This window comes from Pteronotus mesoamericanus, unplaced genomic scaffold, assembly GCF_021234165.1.
Source record: "Pteronotus mesoamericanus isolate MK-2021 breed Mesoamerican mustached bat unplaced genomic scaffold, CSHL_Meso_final contig_182, whole genome shotgun sequence".
In the NCBI taxonomy this organism is placed as follows: Eukaryota; Metazoa; Chordata; class Mammalia; order Chiroptera; family Mormoopidae; genus Pteronotus; species Pteronotus mesoamericanus.
Genome location: NW_026555078.1, coordinates 31,274,312 through 31,291,244, shown reverse-complemented (window position 1 = coordinate 31,291,244; position 16,933 = coordinate 31,274,312). Strand labels below are relative to the sequence as shown.

Sequence of the window (16,933 nt, the reverse complement as noted above, 5' to 3'; positions counted from 1 at the left end):
CTGCCTATGTGAACAGTTAAGTTTTCATCACACATTTACTAAATAAGTGGATGTTTTTGAGGATCCAGATTTTTTGTTTTTAATGTGAAGCTTGAAAGGCAACCTGTGGGTTTGAATTCAAGTGCCCCTGTTCAGTAGCTAGAACTGGTTTGTCAGCAGCACTGGGAAATCTCATTTCTACAAACTTACTGACTGAACAGCTTGCCAGCCCAGGAAACAGTTTGACCTTTTGTGGAACAATAACTTTTTGCCTTTGTAAACAGAATTTTATCTCTATGTCTGGGCTCCACTCCACACTACAAAAGATGGTCCTTCTCTCCCCTCATGTAGTTGATTTAGAGGGTTTCAGTGTCTACAGTGGCCCCATGCAGCGGGCCGGGTGCTGGAGGTGAACTCCCTATTCCCAAGGGGGAAGAGGGGCCAGATGGGGAGAGGCAGATCTGGTGGTAGTGTTCAGGAGGAGGTGACAGCATTAACTTGAATCAGATCAGAGGACCGTGAAGCAGGGAGAGAGAGACTGTGCTGCAGGGTTGGGCCTTTTGCAGGCATCTATTACTGTGTAACCAGCTCCACCAAACTTAGTAGCTTGCAGCAACCACCGTTTTACTGCATGATTCTGTGGGTCAGGAATTTGGACAGTGCTCAGTTGGGCAATTCTTCTGCCCCACATGGTATCAGCTGAGGTCCCTTGGTGGAATTCCACTGATGGAATGGCTGGTCTGGAGAGTCCAAGATGGCTTCCCCCTCAACAGCTGGCACCTTATCAGGGTGGTTAGAAGGCTGGGCTCTGTTGGGACTTGCAGCTGGAGCGCCTGTGTGTCGTCCTCAACATGGTGGTCCCAGTTTTCTTACCTGGCAGCCCAGAGCTCCCAGGAGACCCAGGCAGAAACTGTAAGGCTTTTTTCAGACCTGGCTTTGGACATCTGACTGCCACGTAACTCTCCACCCTGGTGGTAAGCAAGTCACTCTGGCCAGCTCAGGTTTAGGGAGAGGGACTTAGATTCACGTCTCAATGGGGTAAGTAATGGGAATTTTGGCCGTCTTTGATTTACCACACTGTGTTCCTTGATAGGAGAGCCATTGGTGGACTTTCAGGGGAGACAGCTGGATGGAGTGGTAGGTGCATGATACATGACCAAACGTCCTTTAAGATTTGGAGGCAAAGATCAAATAGTGGGTTGAAGATTCAATGAGTGTCAGAAGTAAGATGGTAGATGTGGGGCACTCTTGGCTGTGAAGAGAAGGTAGAAGTGGGAGTGGAGATCAGAGGAAAACTGATGATGGGAGGGATTTTGCTTATTTTTAACTTCGCGTGTTTGCCTTGGAAACAGGTGAGACCAACAACCTGATCTTTTCCAAATCGTATTCATGGGTTTTTGTACTACCAGTTGATTAACACTGTTGAAGTTCTCTCTTGTGTTTGGTGATTCTGTCTTTGGTCCTCATCTTTCTGCCTGTGGCTAAGAAGGGGTTCTTCCTATAAATGGTTGTATTTCTCAGGATCTGGCCTTGCCTTCTTTACTTCATTCTGTATCCCTTTCTTCAGTAATCTCATCTACTCTCATGACTTTAACTGCCACTTTTGAGGTGAAAGCACCCAAATCTGTAACTTTTGTTGCCGCCTACAGGCCTTCCCCTGGGTGTCCCTGTAATTTTTTTTTTTACCTCTTTTTAATAATGCTGCCCCCCTGCTGGTCTAGCCCAGAAGCCTATATAACATTCTCTTTCTCTGTCCCTTGCTCTGTGTAGCTAAACAGGTCACCAAGTACTACTGATTTTTGCCATTAAAACCAAGGTTCACAACCTTGACTCCAAGTAAACATTGCCCGTGGACCTTTTAAAATGTGTACACCTGAAGCCCAGTCCCAGAATTACTGAATTGGGGTCTCCTGAGACTTTAGGCATGCCTAGTTTATGAAGCCTCCCAGGGGATTCTGGTGTTCACGTAACATTGAAAACAACTCTCTAAAATCTTTCTCAAATCCTCCAACTAATTTCCATCATTGCTGCTTTGGTTTAGGGTTAAAGAGTTTCCTGTAGCTACCATAACAAATGACTACCAATATCTCCAAAAATAATTTTTTTCCAGAAAGGTCACATTCACAGATCTGGGATATGCACATATATTTTTAGAGGCTATTATTCAATTTACTGTATTATTCCTATGGTTATGATAGTTCTTCCCCCACCTGATCATCTTGACTCTAATCTGGATGTCCATCGTGTATTGTGCTGCAATTGCTTTATACAGCAGGCCTTCGAATACTGTCATTTTTTGCAGCATCGTCATTTCATTATAGTGATGATGAGATACCATAGGAACTTAACTCTCATTTATACTAAGTAGTCTATGGTAAAATTGATTTTGTTATGTGCATTTTGCTTAGAATCACAGAACCTATTTAACAACATTACTTTAGAACTTACTGTATATACTGTATATGTTAGTCCTTTGCTTAAATCTTACCAGATTCCCCATTTCCCGGAGGGTAAAAAGCCATACCCCTTATCATGGAGTACCAGGCTTTTATAACCTAGTCCTTGACTCCCTTTTACCCTTTCCCAGTATTTCCTCTCCTTTTGAACTTTATACTCAGGCAGTGCTAAATTACCTACAGTCCTTTTTGCCTTTGTATATATTATTGCCCTGTGTTCCATGTTTAGTTTTATTGTTCAGAGTTCAAGGCAATTCAAGCAGTATCTCCTCCATGAAACCTTCCTTAATGCTTGGTGCTGTTAGTGCATAAAATGACTAGTGCATTCACCTAAGTGTTTTATCACACTTGGTTTTGTGCTTTTCTTTGAATCAGAGAGCTCTGTAAAGACAGGGAAGCTGATGATTCATTATTGGAGCCCTAATACTTTGTATTATAAATGTTGAGTGAATGACCATGTAGCTTAACCTAATTAGAAATTTGTCTCATTTTAACAACTGGTTTTCCACTGCTACCTTAGTTATTTCCAATAGGATTTTTTACTAGTAATCATTTAAATGTATTATGTAAGTAGTCAATGTCAATAGATTGATATATTATTTGCTTAACCTGCAATATCTGCATCTCTGAGCAGGCAATTTAAATTAAAATGTTTCCGCATATGTTAAGGTTGGCATTTTTGGTTTTTGTATTTTTCCCTTTATTTTAGATAAGTCTTGTAAGCAGCAGAAACCAACTTGAGTTGGCTGACACTAAAAAAGAGTTTCATGAACAAGAATCCGAATATAGCTGGGCCAAGGGAAACCCTTAAGGATCCACTCTTCGTCTCTGTTTGCTACTTGCCTCTGTTCATCTGCCTCATTCCAGACTGCGACATCCCCACAGCTTGCGTTTTACAGCTCTTGCCATTCAGAGAGACTGGCTGGTTGTCTCTCTGTCCCGTTTTTGTATTTTCCGGGATAAGAATGTCTTTGGCCAGCTTGGGCCAGATGTCCACCTCCAGCCAGGGAGGTGCAGACGGTGCCGGCCTGGCCAGTTCATTCACACAGGGTGCTGGGGCTCTCTGAAGCAGTGAAGGGGTAGGTTCCAAAGAAGGGAGTGTTGTTGAGAGCAGATCCCTAAAGAGTGTCTGCCATACTCTTCCTAGGTAAGATCCTGTTGACTAGCAGCAGAAAATTGAGAGGAAGATGATCAGAGAGGGAGTCAGGGAACGTGAGGGGTCCAGGAAACCTTGCCAGGTTTTGTACCAGTTCTCTGTGGGCCGCAGTGGTGAAAATGGTCTTCTCAGTTTTGTAGAGTCCTGGCTTTAATTGATTCACATTCCTCTTAGTACAAGATGTTCATCTTGATTTAAGGGATATGGAAAGATATTAAAACAAAATGTGTTACTAGCGGTTGCTTACTCATGGGTATGTTCATTATACTAATAATCACAAGTATGTTTTAAAGACAGAGTACATTATTCTGATCTTGCCTCAGAAAAAGATGAATACTTGAAATAAGTTATCTCTGTATTCTAGAAACATTTTTATGTAGCTGACATTCCTTTGTGATGGAAATGGTAACAGATTAAAAACACAGCAGAAATAACTTCTGGTGATAATTTAAATCCATTGTCATACTGTAGCTACCCAGTTGTAAAACACAAAAACAACATGGTTTCAGCTTTTACTGTTCCCAGTGGGCTGATGCCCTCTCTCCACCATGCTGACCACCATGCACTTCTTGACAAAGGCAAGAGTGTTAGGACAGGGACAAGCCCCCAGACATGCCGCCCCTGACCTTCGTGTTCTGAAGGAGCCTTGGAGCTGTCACACTTACCCATGTAAATATGACCTTCCTTCAGTTCTCTTCCTGAAAAGAATTGTCAAGGGAGAGGTGGAGAGTGGTCGTGTCAGTGAGCAGCTTGAGACAGCGGTGAGAACATACACGAGCCAATTAACCCTGAGTTAGTAAATGCAGTTGAAGACAGAAACGCTACCTGCAATCCTGCATTTATTTTAAACACTGGTGTTAGCCTAAGGTGTTAATACAGGGTCTCTGCTGTGGACATTAGCTGTTTTCCAGGGGACTTTTTAAGTTGACAGTTTGTGTACTAAAATTCATCTCTTTTACGTTTGGGCCATTTTATGGGCAGCCTTCTGATAGAGTCATATTTTATTTTTCATTTTTACAAGGTATTTTTTGGCTAACCTGACAGTGTGGGGTTAAAGTAGAAATGAGAATAAGTGTAGAGAATTCAGAACTTCTAAGAATGCAAGTAACTAAATTTGGTCTTCTTACAAATAAAGATCCTACAGACATTAACATGATTTGGGAGTGAGAGATGAGGTTTAATTAGTATCTATTTTCTAACTAGTTCATTTAAAAATATTTCTTGGGTGTTTCTCTGGGGTCCATTAGAACAGCGCCTGCTGAATTGAGCTAGCACTGAGACAGCCTCTATAGAATTCTCATTTGCTTATTTATACTCTGTCTCTTTGCAAAAAAGATTTGAAGAGTCTGACTTTATAGGATAGGAAACCTATAATTACATTGTGCATCACTCCTAAATTAAGTGTCTGGAAGTGATTTGAATTTCATTACGGCTGACGTCTGTTTTGCAGCCCTTTCCTTTTGTGAGGTGTTTAGTGGGCAATTCTTTATGACCACTCCTGTATTTTCCCTGTTCCATGTAACTTTTCTTCTTAAAACTTTTAAAACATCCTTGAATAAGTGAACTCTTTCATCTTTGTTTATAGGTACAATGGTGCTTTACCTAATGGAGACAGAGGCCGGAGGAAAAGCAGATTTGCTCTCTATAAACGACCCAAGGCTAATGGAGTCAAACCGAGCACGGTCCACGTGATATCCACGCCACAAGCATCCAAGGTAGGTGGCTCCTGCGCCGCTGGAGGGCTCGGCAGACAGGGACTCACCGTGATTCCTTGCTATTCTTTATCTTTTCAGTCTTATTTCTCTGTGGGACAGAGTTTCTCAGCCATTTCAAGCTGGATAAATCTTGGTTGTGAAGTGCTGTCCTGTGCATTGTAGGACACGTAGCAGCATCCCTTCAGTCCTTAGATGCTCGCAGCATATCAGTCCCACCCCACTGCCAACTGCCACCAACATTGTGACAACCAAAAATGGCTCCACACTTTGCCAAATGTCCCGTGGGGGGTGGAGTGAGCAAATCCCTCTTACCCGCCTCATAAACCACTGCTTTAGGTTATAGTGAAACTAGCGTATATCAATTAAGAATAGTTGTGGTGGAAAGATAAATGATGTTCTTTATTCTAAAGACTGTTTTTTATTAAATCTTGGTATGAACTTCATTGAGATTTATTTTTCTTCTGCTAATTGAGTAGTGGGTGTTTTCACATAATTTTCACCTACATGGAATTGGATTTGTGTAATTATTAGAAGGATTGGAAGTAAACAGAGCTAAATGCTGTAAGAATCCTGTACACATTTCCTCTCATAAATTTCAAGTGACTAAAATGTTAATTTTTAGAACTATTTCATATGTTCTTTGATATAAAAGTGGGGACAGGAATCTCTGTTTCCGTTTTGGTTGATATATTATTGCTGTTAGTTTTATGACAATTTTCCTTTTTAATTAAATACATTCTTTATAATATAGTTTCCTTTTCTATAAAACAATTAGATTTACCTGAAGTATTTCATATGGGGCACTGGCTGTACATGTTTATCATCATGGGTTAGACCATCTGGAATAAATAAGAGACTTGATTCTCATTTTTACTGAAAAATCCATGTTCAAAGAGAAATGAATGGCTTCACAGAAGCACATGTGGTATTTATACTCAGTCTTAGAAATGGATCACTTTTGCTAATGTTTTTATTTAAAAAGCTCCTGTGGTGGTTTCTGAAGCAGTGTCTGGGAAAAGTTTGCTAGATTGTACCAATTAAAATTGTTTTATAGTAATGAGGGAATGGGTAGACAAGGAAATATCAAACTCCAAGGAAACAGGAAAGGAGAGATTAATATTGAGTGGCACAGTTTTTTGGCTAGAGAAGGGGGGATAAAGTAAAAGTTTTAGGAAAGGAAGGACACTTTGTAGGGAAAATAAAGAAAACCAGGCTTACAAAGATCTCGAGAACTGGAGGAAGTGAAATAGCAACAGAATCTGAGAACATCAAGGAAATACAAAAAACATTCTATAGTCCAGAAATATTTGGTGAGAAAGTACACTGAAGACAAATATTTTTTAAGCATGGGATATCATGTTGTAGATCTGGCCCTTATAATTTTGTCTGTATGTTGACATTGATCTTTCTTTCCTCTGGCTCTGTACCTTTTTTATTACATTAACTTTTTTAAAAAATCTCAGATTTTATGTTAATACAATAGCTTTAGATACTTTAAAAAATTTTTATAGAAATCTTTGATTACTCAGGCTTCATGTTACGATAGAACATGAAAGTTGGTACTATCAGCAGATCGGTGGCTCTTACTCATTACCCATATCTAGCTGCTCCAGCTGTAGCTTTTTATGCACTATACTTATACCTACATTTTCCCTGAAGTTTTCTTTTTTTATTATAGATCTTTTCATAGTTGTCTTTCTAAATCCATGTTTATAAATATCAGCCACAGTACTAGTAGCAAGGCAAATTGGGTTTTGGCCTTGACCCTCTCACTTGTAACCTAGGGAGAAAAATATCCTCATTTACACAATGAAAGAGTTGGCTATAGGCAGGAGCCATGTTGAATCTGATGAGTTACTTCGGCGATGAGGAACACAAATGATTCTGGCTTTAAAAAAAAAAAAAAGCAAAAATGGAGAAATTATTAAAGGATAGGGTGAGAACAGCTTTCAGAAATGGGCGAAAGTTTGAGTAAGTAGGTTTTGTGAGATCCAGAGTATCAGTAGGAGTTAACATGGATATTCTTTCCAGGGTGTTATAAAGTGACTTGGCTCCAACTACCTTCTATCTCTTTTAAAGGTTTTAAATTCTCAGGAAAGAGAATCTGATAGGCCTTGTCTGGGTCAGTCAGCCATGACCAAGGGAGATGAGCAGACCAGACATATTTATTGCGAGCTAATCAAATACCCCATATGGCATTTCCCCCATGCATCGTATTCATCTGTGTACCTGGAGGTTGAGGGCCTCGCAGCTAGCATTTCATCCCACCTGAACCTAGCACCTTAGTCACAAATCCCCCTCTCCTGTTCCCTCCTAAGACCCCTTCCCTGATCAGTTTTGCCTTTCCACCCTCCTCTGTCACCTCCTTTGTTGGCACGCTTGTCAAAATCTCTTATGTATTTAACTTTTCTTAGATGGTCCTCCTACTGCCCCAGTTTAACTGAATCCTGGTTTTTATCAATATACTCTTTTTTCCATCTCTTCCTGTTCATGGAACTAGAAATGTTTTTATGTTTCTATTTCAGCCTTCTTTTTAACCCTGCGTTATTAATTAAGCTGCACTAGCCTTACTCCTGACCTCACTGACCTACAGTTTACTCTGCATCTTTCAGCGATTCAGTACTTAGGCAGGCTGATCTCTGTTTCTCCCCAGCGCCTGTTAAAACGTGAATTAGCATCCATGGTTTATACAGCGCTGTAACTCAGTTTCAGAGACTGCCACTTCCTATCCACTTTTCCCTCTGTCATTTGAAAGTAACCATAATCTCCAGTTCATTCTACTTGTGTTTACATTTAGCTTCTTATCTCATCAAGACATCTGGCCCTTTTGCCTGTCCTTATTTGCCCCAGTTGTTAGCCTGCTTGGCTTTTCCATCTGTGTTGCTGACTTTACCCCAGATTCCCTTTCTCTGGTACCTTTTGGCACCTGTTCTTTGTGAGTTCGTGGCCTGGGGCCCTTCCGAGCCCTACTGGATTGTTTTTCTTGCTCGCCCTGTTTCCCATCAGAGTGCCAGGGTGTGTGGTGGTACTTGGCAAAAGTTGTTGGACCCCAGTCAGCAGTGGTTTCCCTGCTCTGAAAGTTCTGATTCTGCAGTATTGATAGTGAAAAGGCCATCTTTAATTGGAGTTGTAAAAGTGAAAGCTAGAAGGGTGGGTGTGGCTACCATTATTAAATTTGAGCCCTTGGCCTTTAGACTGTGTTGTTTCTTCCCTTTGCCATAATCATTTCCTCTGCCCCACAGTCTAGGGGCAAAACAGGGATTACATCTTTGATGATGATAGTGGCAGCTGGGAAATGGAACCTCTTAGTCTTCCATGCATGCCAGTATCCAAGCTAAGTCAGTGGCAGATGGCAAGCTGTGCTACTGTTGTGTAGTCTTTATTTGTGTAATCTTTAGTTCGGTACATATTTGCTCTTGGAATACTAATACTCAAAAATATTTCTCCTATTATATAATTTTTTTAAAACCCTTACATCCTATTTTACTTTAGGCATTTCTGTTACACAGACATAGGGTATTTAGCAATTTATTCATCCATTCATTTACTCACCAAATATTTAGCTAGCTAGCTCTTTCAATGGCGGGGCAAGGCATCATGCTAGCTATTAGATACACTACAGTCAACAGAACATGCCTGCATGGAGCTGTTGTCTACCATTTGGCAAACAGTAAGTCATCATGTGAATACATACTTAACTGCACATTGTGAAAAAGTATCGTGGCGGAAAAGAACAAGGGGCGAGGAAAGGGGATGCAGAGTTGAGAGTGGTAGATGGGAAGACCCTGGGGGAGCGGCGTGTGAGCTGTGAGCAGGAGTCAGCCACGGGAGCAGGCGCAGCTGATGATGGCAGACCGGGGTCTGCTCGGAGAATGTGACATTTTTTTCTTGGGCAACATGGAAGGGACTAGCATGACATGACTGAGAGCTTTCAGTTGATTTATGTTTGTTCACTTACTTTTTAATGAAGCAGGGCAACTGATTTGCTTTTACGTAATTGGTAAATAGTATGATGATGGTGGTGGTGCCGCCTGAGAGGTGAATGTTTTGGTAGCAACTGGTTTAAATTTAGCGACATTACTGTGGAAAGCTCTTCATCCTGATTTTCCCTCCTTAGATTGTGCTGTACGGAAATCTCCTTTTTTGGTTATTTTTACTTTTAAAAAGTGACTGAATATCACTTGGTTCCAGTTGGCATATTTCAGGATGGAAAATATCAGCGGTCTTAAAATGACAGTTTCCAGAAAATATTAGGGCTATTTAATGTGATTGCTACAACCAGGATTGCTCTTTAGCTGTTTACATTGGAGTGGCTTTCCTGTTTGATAAGATAATGAAACTCTTCTGTATCAGTTAGTGAGTAATGTAATAGTAACTGTGTGAACTGGTAGAATTAATACATAAATTTCAATGTGAACTCATTAGTTCAAACTAACTATGTAGGTTGCAGTCAGCTTTTGTAGACTTACTTCTGAAGCATTCGCTGTCTGTCTTTCCAGCCTGGATCTTAGGGGCAATGGAAAGTTTTATCCCTTTAGATATCATAAACATGGATATTCTGAACCTGTCCAAGAAGAAGGAAAAAAAAAAAAGAAATATTAGTAATAAATTGCACCCCAGAATATCTTTTGATAATATACAAGAATATAAACCTAAAACAAATAATTTGTATTTCTAGAATGAAGCACAACTATTTCAATGAAAAAATAAAAATAACCTAACTTTATACCTTAAAGAAGGAGAAATAAAGAAAAAAGGAAGCCCAAAGTTAGTAGAAGGAAATAGCAAAGATCAGAGCAGAAATAAATAAAGTCCAAAAAAAAAAAAAAAAAAAAAGAAAAGCAATGAAACTAAGAGCATTTTTTTCATTCATCAAGAGAAAATGAGAGGATGCAAAGCAAATTAGAAATGAAAAAGGAGATAACTGATAGCACAAAATACAAAGAATCATAAGAGAATTCTGCAAACAATTATATGCCAGCAAAAATTCCTAGAAACATACAGACTACCAAGACTGAATCATAAAGAAATAGAAAAACTGAACAGACCAATAAGGCAGTTATTTAAATTTAAATTTAAAATAATCTTCTGAGTTTAAGTATTTATTAGGACTTTAAAAATAGTTTTTATGTGAATGTATCATGGCAGTTTAGAGTTCTGGTCCTGGTGGTTGCAAAACATGTCTGTTGAGATCAGAAAACAGCTTTTAGAAAACATAAACCAAACGTGTGAAATTTCTGTCATTATTGACAAAGCTCCAACCATTTCACAAGTAAATGGTTTAATAATTTACTTAACATGTAATATTTAAGACTTTGAAGATAGATACTAGTTTTTGTTGGTTTTTCTGGAGCTGGAAGGAACAACATCTGAGATATATTAAGCTTTATTGTCATAATCAAGAAAAATCATCTCAGTGAGTAATATTTACATGAAAGTTTTATGAATTTTATACAGATGGTGAAAGTTTAGTGTTAGAAAAAAGTCTTCCCTGCTAAAATTGTAGAAAAACTTCGAGATATTTTAATTTGATGCTGTCTTACTATGTTTAGTTATCTCTGTATGGTGTCATAGAAAGATAAAAATCAGGTAAGCTATTTAACATTTTTCTTGATATTTTTATATTTATCTTATATCAAATCTATGCCATTAAGTTAAATAACCTATCTGAGAGCTTAGTATTGAAATAATGAAGTATTTGCCTTTGGATGGGCAGCCTATGGTATTATTGATGCAAACTCCGTTTAGAAATCATATAAAGGCTTTAATATTTACTTTAATAGAAATGAGATAGAATTTTAAATAATTTTTTTGAGATTTGGATTGATTACATGCTATTCTAACCATTCTTGTTTCTTTGATTTTAGAAGAAGGAAATTTTCAATTGTTAAAACAGGTAGATTTATTCGACAACTAACAGTTGATGGAGCATGTAAAACCAAATACAGGAAACTGTGATAGAGAAGCAGAGAATTTGAAATAAAACACATTATTCCAAGAAAAACTATTAAATTATCCAACAAATTACATGAGAATACACTCGATGACAAATTGGAAGAATATAATTAACTTATAATAATACCATTTTATTATATTGATTCTTGGAATTTAGCCAGATGATGTTTTCAAGTCACCATAGATTGAAGGTAAACAAAATTTTGTAAAATTAATGTAGATAATTAATTATGACAATCCAATAAGTGACTTCCATGGTATTAGGTGATAATAGAAATAGTGAATATAAAAATATCATTAGAGATAGAAAAAAACAGAATTTAACTGTCATTAGTTCAGTGGAAAGTAATACGAGATTTACCTTGAACAATATTATGTTTTGGGAAAATATATATCAAGAGTCAATTCACCATTGTCTTACCTTTCAATTAAATGGGGGAAACTATCGCAAGAGTTTGGTTTGTTATTTTAAGAAAGCTCAGACATTGCGTAAAGGTGACAGATATAGCAAGTAAAGGATTATACCAATAACTTCTAACTCTCAGCAGATGACTTGGAAATTGTTAGGATGCTTTGATGAACGATTGGTGCCCTAACTTGCATCATTTGGGTACAGTTTTATACTGTGTGTTGTTCATAGTATTTAGAGAATAAATGGAAATGTATTAAATTTTTTGATTTATATACGTAACATCTTTTATTAGCTGAGTATTAAATATTATCACTCTTGACATGTATAATTTTCATAAATATATCTGATTGGGCTATAATTTCATTTTGGGTTTTACATAGCATGAGTTTTAACATCAAAAATTAATTATTATTAACTACTGCATTTATGCAAATTGTGGCTAAGCACTACTTTTATGTTTTTATAAAGCTTTTTTCTTTCTTTTTTGACAGTTTTGCCATTGCAGATAGTATAAGTTTAGTAATTTGGAGCTGTTATTTTCCTTTCCTACTTTTTTAGTTTATTTTTTTACATTTGTTGCTCACAAAATAATGAGAGTAAGCTTTCTTGTTTAAGTACATTTTCCTTCAAATCTCCTAAATAAAATATTGAGATTTTTACTGCTCTGTTTAAGTTAGGCAGCTTGACTTGCACTGAAGCAGCATAATTATTTATCACCATTTTCCCTTCAGATTTGTGTGAGAGTCTTTAAGGTAGGTTGTAAGATGTTTTAGTGTATTTTTAAAGTTAAAATCTGAAGTGTGATTCATAGCTCCTACTGTGAATAATTCCAGAGAGTTGAAGAATTGATTCAGAATATTACATTTTTCTTAGTTTTGGTAGTTAATATAGTTTGACACTAACATTTTTATTTTTCTGACCCTTCTTCTAGCATATATAGTTTCATTGTTGCAAGCACTAACAACTAACGGGATTTTTTTTGTATGCAGAATAATCACAAGGTCATTACTGCCTTCTTCATTTCTGTTCATTGATATTTAGCATAAATCTCTGCTCTGCTGTGTGGTGTGGATAGAAGAATTATTCATTGTTTTCTAGTAAAAGAGACACCTATGTCTTTTTTGTATTTATGATGTGGTTGGCAGAGTGATGGCCCCCAAAGATGCCTACCCCTTAAATTCTGGGACCTGGGTATGTCACCTCACAGCCAAAGGGACTTTGCAGATGGAATTAAGGGCAGAAAACTTAAAATAGGGAGGTTGTCTTGGGTTATCGGGGTGAGCTGTGTAATCACAGGAATAGTTAAACTTGAAAGAGGGAGGGAGAAGACTCACAGAGAGGTGAGGGAAGAAGGGGCAGGAAAGGTTGGATTATGAGCAGGACTCAGCCTGCTGTCCCTGGTTTTGAAGATGGAGGAAGCGCATGATGAACGAAGGTATGCAGCACCCTCTAACAGGGGGGTCCGACCTGCGGCCCGCGGGCCACATGCAGCCCAGGAGGGCTGTGAATGCGGCCCAACACAAAATCATAAACTTACTTAAGACATTATGAGGGTTTTTTGTGATTACATGTCACAATGTATTTAATGTGTGGTCCAAGACAACTTTCTTCTTCAGTGTGGCCCAGAGACACCAAAGGGTTGGACACTCCTGCTAGAAGCTGAGAATAACTCTGGCAGACAGACGTTAAGGAAACAGACTTTATTCCTATGTTACATAGACTCAGTTCTTCCAACAACCTGAATGTGCCTGGAAACAGATTCTTCCCCAGAGCATCAATGAAGGAACGCAGCCCTTGATTTTGGCCTTGTGAGACTTGGGCAGAGACACCATCAGAACTGTGAGATAATAAATTTGTATTGTGTGTAGCTGCCAGGTTTTGTTGTAATTTGTTACGGCAGCAAGAGAAAACAGACGCGCGCACGCACACACACATACACGCATACACGCATGCACGCACCTTTAAGGGAAATTAAATACAAACTACCTTGTATTACTGAGCAGCTCCTAACCTTGCATTGGGGTAAAGGACTGGATGGGGCAGCTGTGAAGGAACTGGGGGATAGGGAAAGGGATTTGTGTTGTTTTTCTTTTTAAAATTCTTTTGGATCCAGAGTATTGGATCTGGAAAGCTTGGCTCTAGCACTCAATAACTTACTTAATAGTGTAATTTTCTGTATTACTGATATATAATAATTATACTATTGATTTGATGCATGTGTTAGTTGGAAAAATGACATTTGATTTGTGTCCTTAAAGCACAATTTTATTAAAAGACTTGTTTTTAACATGACACTGTGAAAGAATACTTGTATTTATACTTATAATTCTGCCTTTACTAAAACATACCTGAATTATGACCCTGATTCAGGCACTGACACCCATCTTGTGTTTGTTTTTGCTCTGTGTATGTGTGTGTGTGTTTAGGAAAAGACTCTTTTCTTGTAACTTGCCTTTGTGAAAAACATTGAACATGAAAGTTGGAAGGAACTTATTTAGACTGACTCCTCGTTTTACAAATGAGGGACTTCAAGAAGTTTGGAGAAACCCAGTGAGGAGTCTCAGGTCCCTGAGCCAGGTGTATTACCCAGGACCCCGCAGTAGTGGGCTGTGGTTGCAGGTGGTCGGGGAAAGTGCTGTGAAGGATGGGAACCAGGCTGGGTTCTGCTCCTGATCCTCCCGCCTCCCAGGACTCTGACTTGGAAAATCCATTTATTTCCGAACTAGGGCTGCTGTAACTATACAACAAATTAATATAATTGTTACTAAAAAATGGAAGTTGCTCTGGAAACTTATGGTTAGTAGACCTATTAGGGTAAGCTGTCCAGTCTTAAATCAGATTCTGTTCAGAAAGAGCCTTTGTATAACAAAAGGAACAGTGATGGAGACTTGAGTTCAAGTAGCTGGTTTGCTTGCAGTGGTAGTTATGACTCTAAGTGGTAAAAGATACATCAAAATAAATTCTGTGCAGCTCAAAAGAAGTCATAGTCTGTAAGGGAGGATCACAGAAGTATCATTGACTGACTTGAATTGTCTGTGGGTTGGTTTGTTACACTTTCGCCTTTGCAATAAAGTACAAGATTGACCTTCTGTCTGTGACAAAGTACTTCAGCCCCTTTGGAGCTCTGCTGCTGACTGAGTCACAGGGATACCTCCTTACAAGCTCTCCATTCATCACACTCAGGTCACTAGTGAGGAGTGAATGAGTGGCTCCAGGAACCTTTAGTTTTGTTCTACAAAGTTAGAGCTGATGGGAGCTTACTGGAGCCTGAGTGCTCCGGTACGTCAACTAGGGAAATAACTGATTCCTGCTTTGCTGCTTATCCTTATTCCGCTGCCAGCGGAGCTTTGCAGGATCGGCTCTCTTTTCTCTGTGGTCCAGGCTGACCAGTCAAGTGCAACTCCCCGGTGCCATGTTTCCCCTCGCCTCCACACCTTTGATGTTCCTTCCCATTTCTTGGAAACTGCTCCAGCCTTCTATACTAACCTGTGCTCCCGCTATTCTTCATATGTGACCCAGTTGTCATTTCCTTCTAGAAACTCCCCTGACACTCTTTTCTTTCCCAGCCTCCATGAGAAGTCCTTTTGTGAACTGAAGTTCCAAAAAACCTGTATATCCCGCTGTGTTCGAGTTGCTCTCTGTCTTGTTGTGCTGGGCAGCAAGCTTCTTGAAGGCAGAGGCTGTCCTTCCTGTCTGTATTCCCATTGCCCAGCACAGTTTCTCGAATGTGTAAACCAAATAGGGTGACCTGCCTTGGGCATGTGCTAGAAACAGCTGGTTTTCAGATGGGTCTGTAACTTATATGTTGGTATTCTGCAAACCCACAAGCACATGCACAGATCAGTTTATAATTCAGACACACTTGGTAATTAAAATTATCCTTTTCCTGTTGTTTCCAAATTTTCTCTATGGTAGACACCATTATGATAACCAGCTTTATACAAAAACTTGTGTGCATCTCTGATCTTTTTTCCTTATGATCTCAGGAATCACATATTTGTTATTGACAGTTTTAAGAAGAAATATTTAAGTTTTATAAATTATGAAAACAAGAATTGAATGAAAGCGTAGGTTTTGGATTTTATACTTTCTGAATGCTTAGCTTCCCTTTTTTACTAACTGTATACTCTGGGGCAAAATGCCTTTCTGTGACTCACTTTGCATTTTTAGAAAACAGATTTGTGTCAGTCAAGATAGACCAGGTTATTCTGCAGTAACAAACAACCACCAAGTCTCAATGGATTTACAACACAGAATACTTATTACTTTTCATGTGCATTGTGGATTAGCATGGGGGCTGTGTTCATCGTGGAAATTCAGGGACCCAGGGACCCCTATCTTAACTTAAAAGATCACAGAAGAGGTAAGAGAAAGAATTAGCTCTTAAAGCCTCTGTGTGGAAGGGACATGCTTGCATTTCACTGGCTAAAGCAAGTCTCATGGTGAACTGACTGCGTAATCCTGCAGAGAGAGGCATCAAATACTTGCAAATAGTAGTCTCTGCCTGCAGGTAATGACTCAGGAGGGGAAACACTTGGAATATACCATATGACTAGTACAGTGTTGGGTTAACCAAAAAGTTCATTTATTTTTTTCCATAAAATAACAGACACATTTTTTATTTTCACCAATTACTTTATTGATTTGGATATTATGAATATGTCAGCTATCTCCCACATGGTTTAACATTGATTGTTCTCAGTTAATGTCTCAATTTGATCGCCATCAACTTCAGCTGGTCTACCCAACTGGGGAGCATCATCCAGCAAAAAAAAATCTCCAGCACAAAACTTTGCAAACCACTTTTGACACGTTTGATCAGTCATAGCACCTTCTCCATATATTGCACAAACCTTTCTTTGCATTTCAGTTGCATTTTTACCTGTCTTGAAGTAATATAGCATAATATGCCAAAAATGTTGCATATTTTCTTCCATCTTCAGTATTAAAATGGCTACACAAAAATTCACCAATTTTGATAAGATTTTTTTAAATGCACGCTGATAATGATAGCTGTCACAATACAATCTAACAAAATTGTTTCGAATGAAGTTAAAGACAACTGAGTGCTAGTAGAGCCATATTGGGGGAAATGAACTTTTTGGCCAACCCAGTACATGGTAGTGATTAATGTTTGGTAATATTAATGATTGGTTTCTCTGAAAAACATTAATTATCTGTTGTAAGAAATTATAAATAGGCCCAGGGTTTGATGAAACCTTGTATTTATACTTAATTATTGATAATTTGATTATATAAA

The 16,933-nt window shown here is 38.6% G+C and overlaps 1 protein-coding gene across 1 annotated transcript in view; it reads left to right on the top strand.

Annotated features, from left to right (window-relative positions):
- PELI2 (pellino E3 ubiquitin protein ligase family member 2) overlaps nucleotides 1-16,933 on the top strand; it is a 152,536-nt gene that overhangs the window by 45,472 nt on the left and 90,131 nt on the right. The window contains exon 2 of the mRNA XM_054567516.1: nucleotides 5,177-5,306. Coding sequence (XP_054423491.1) covers nucleotides 5,177-5,306 — 130 coding nt within the window. The remainder of the gene's footprint in view (nucleotides 1-5,176; nucleotides 5,307-16,933) is intronic.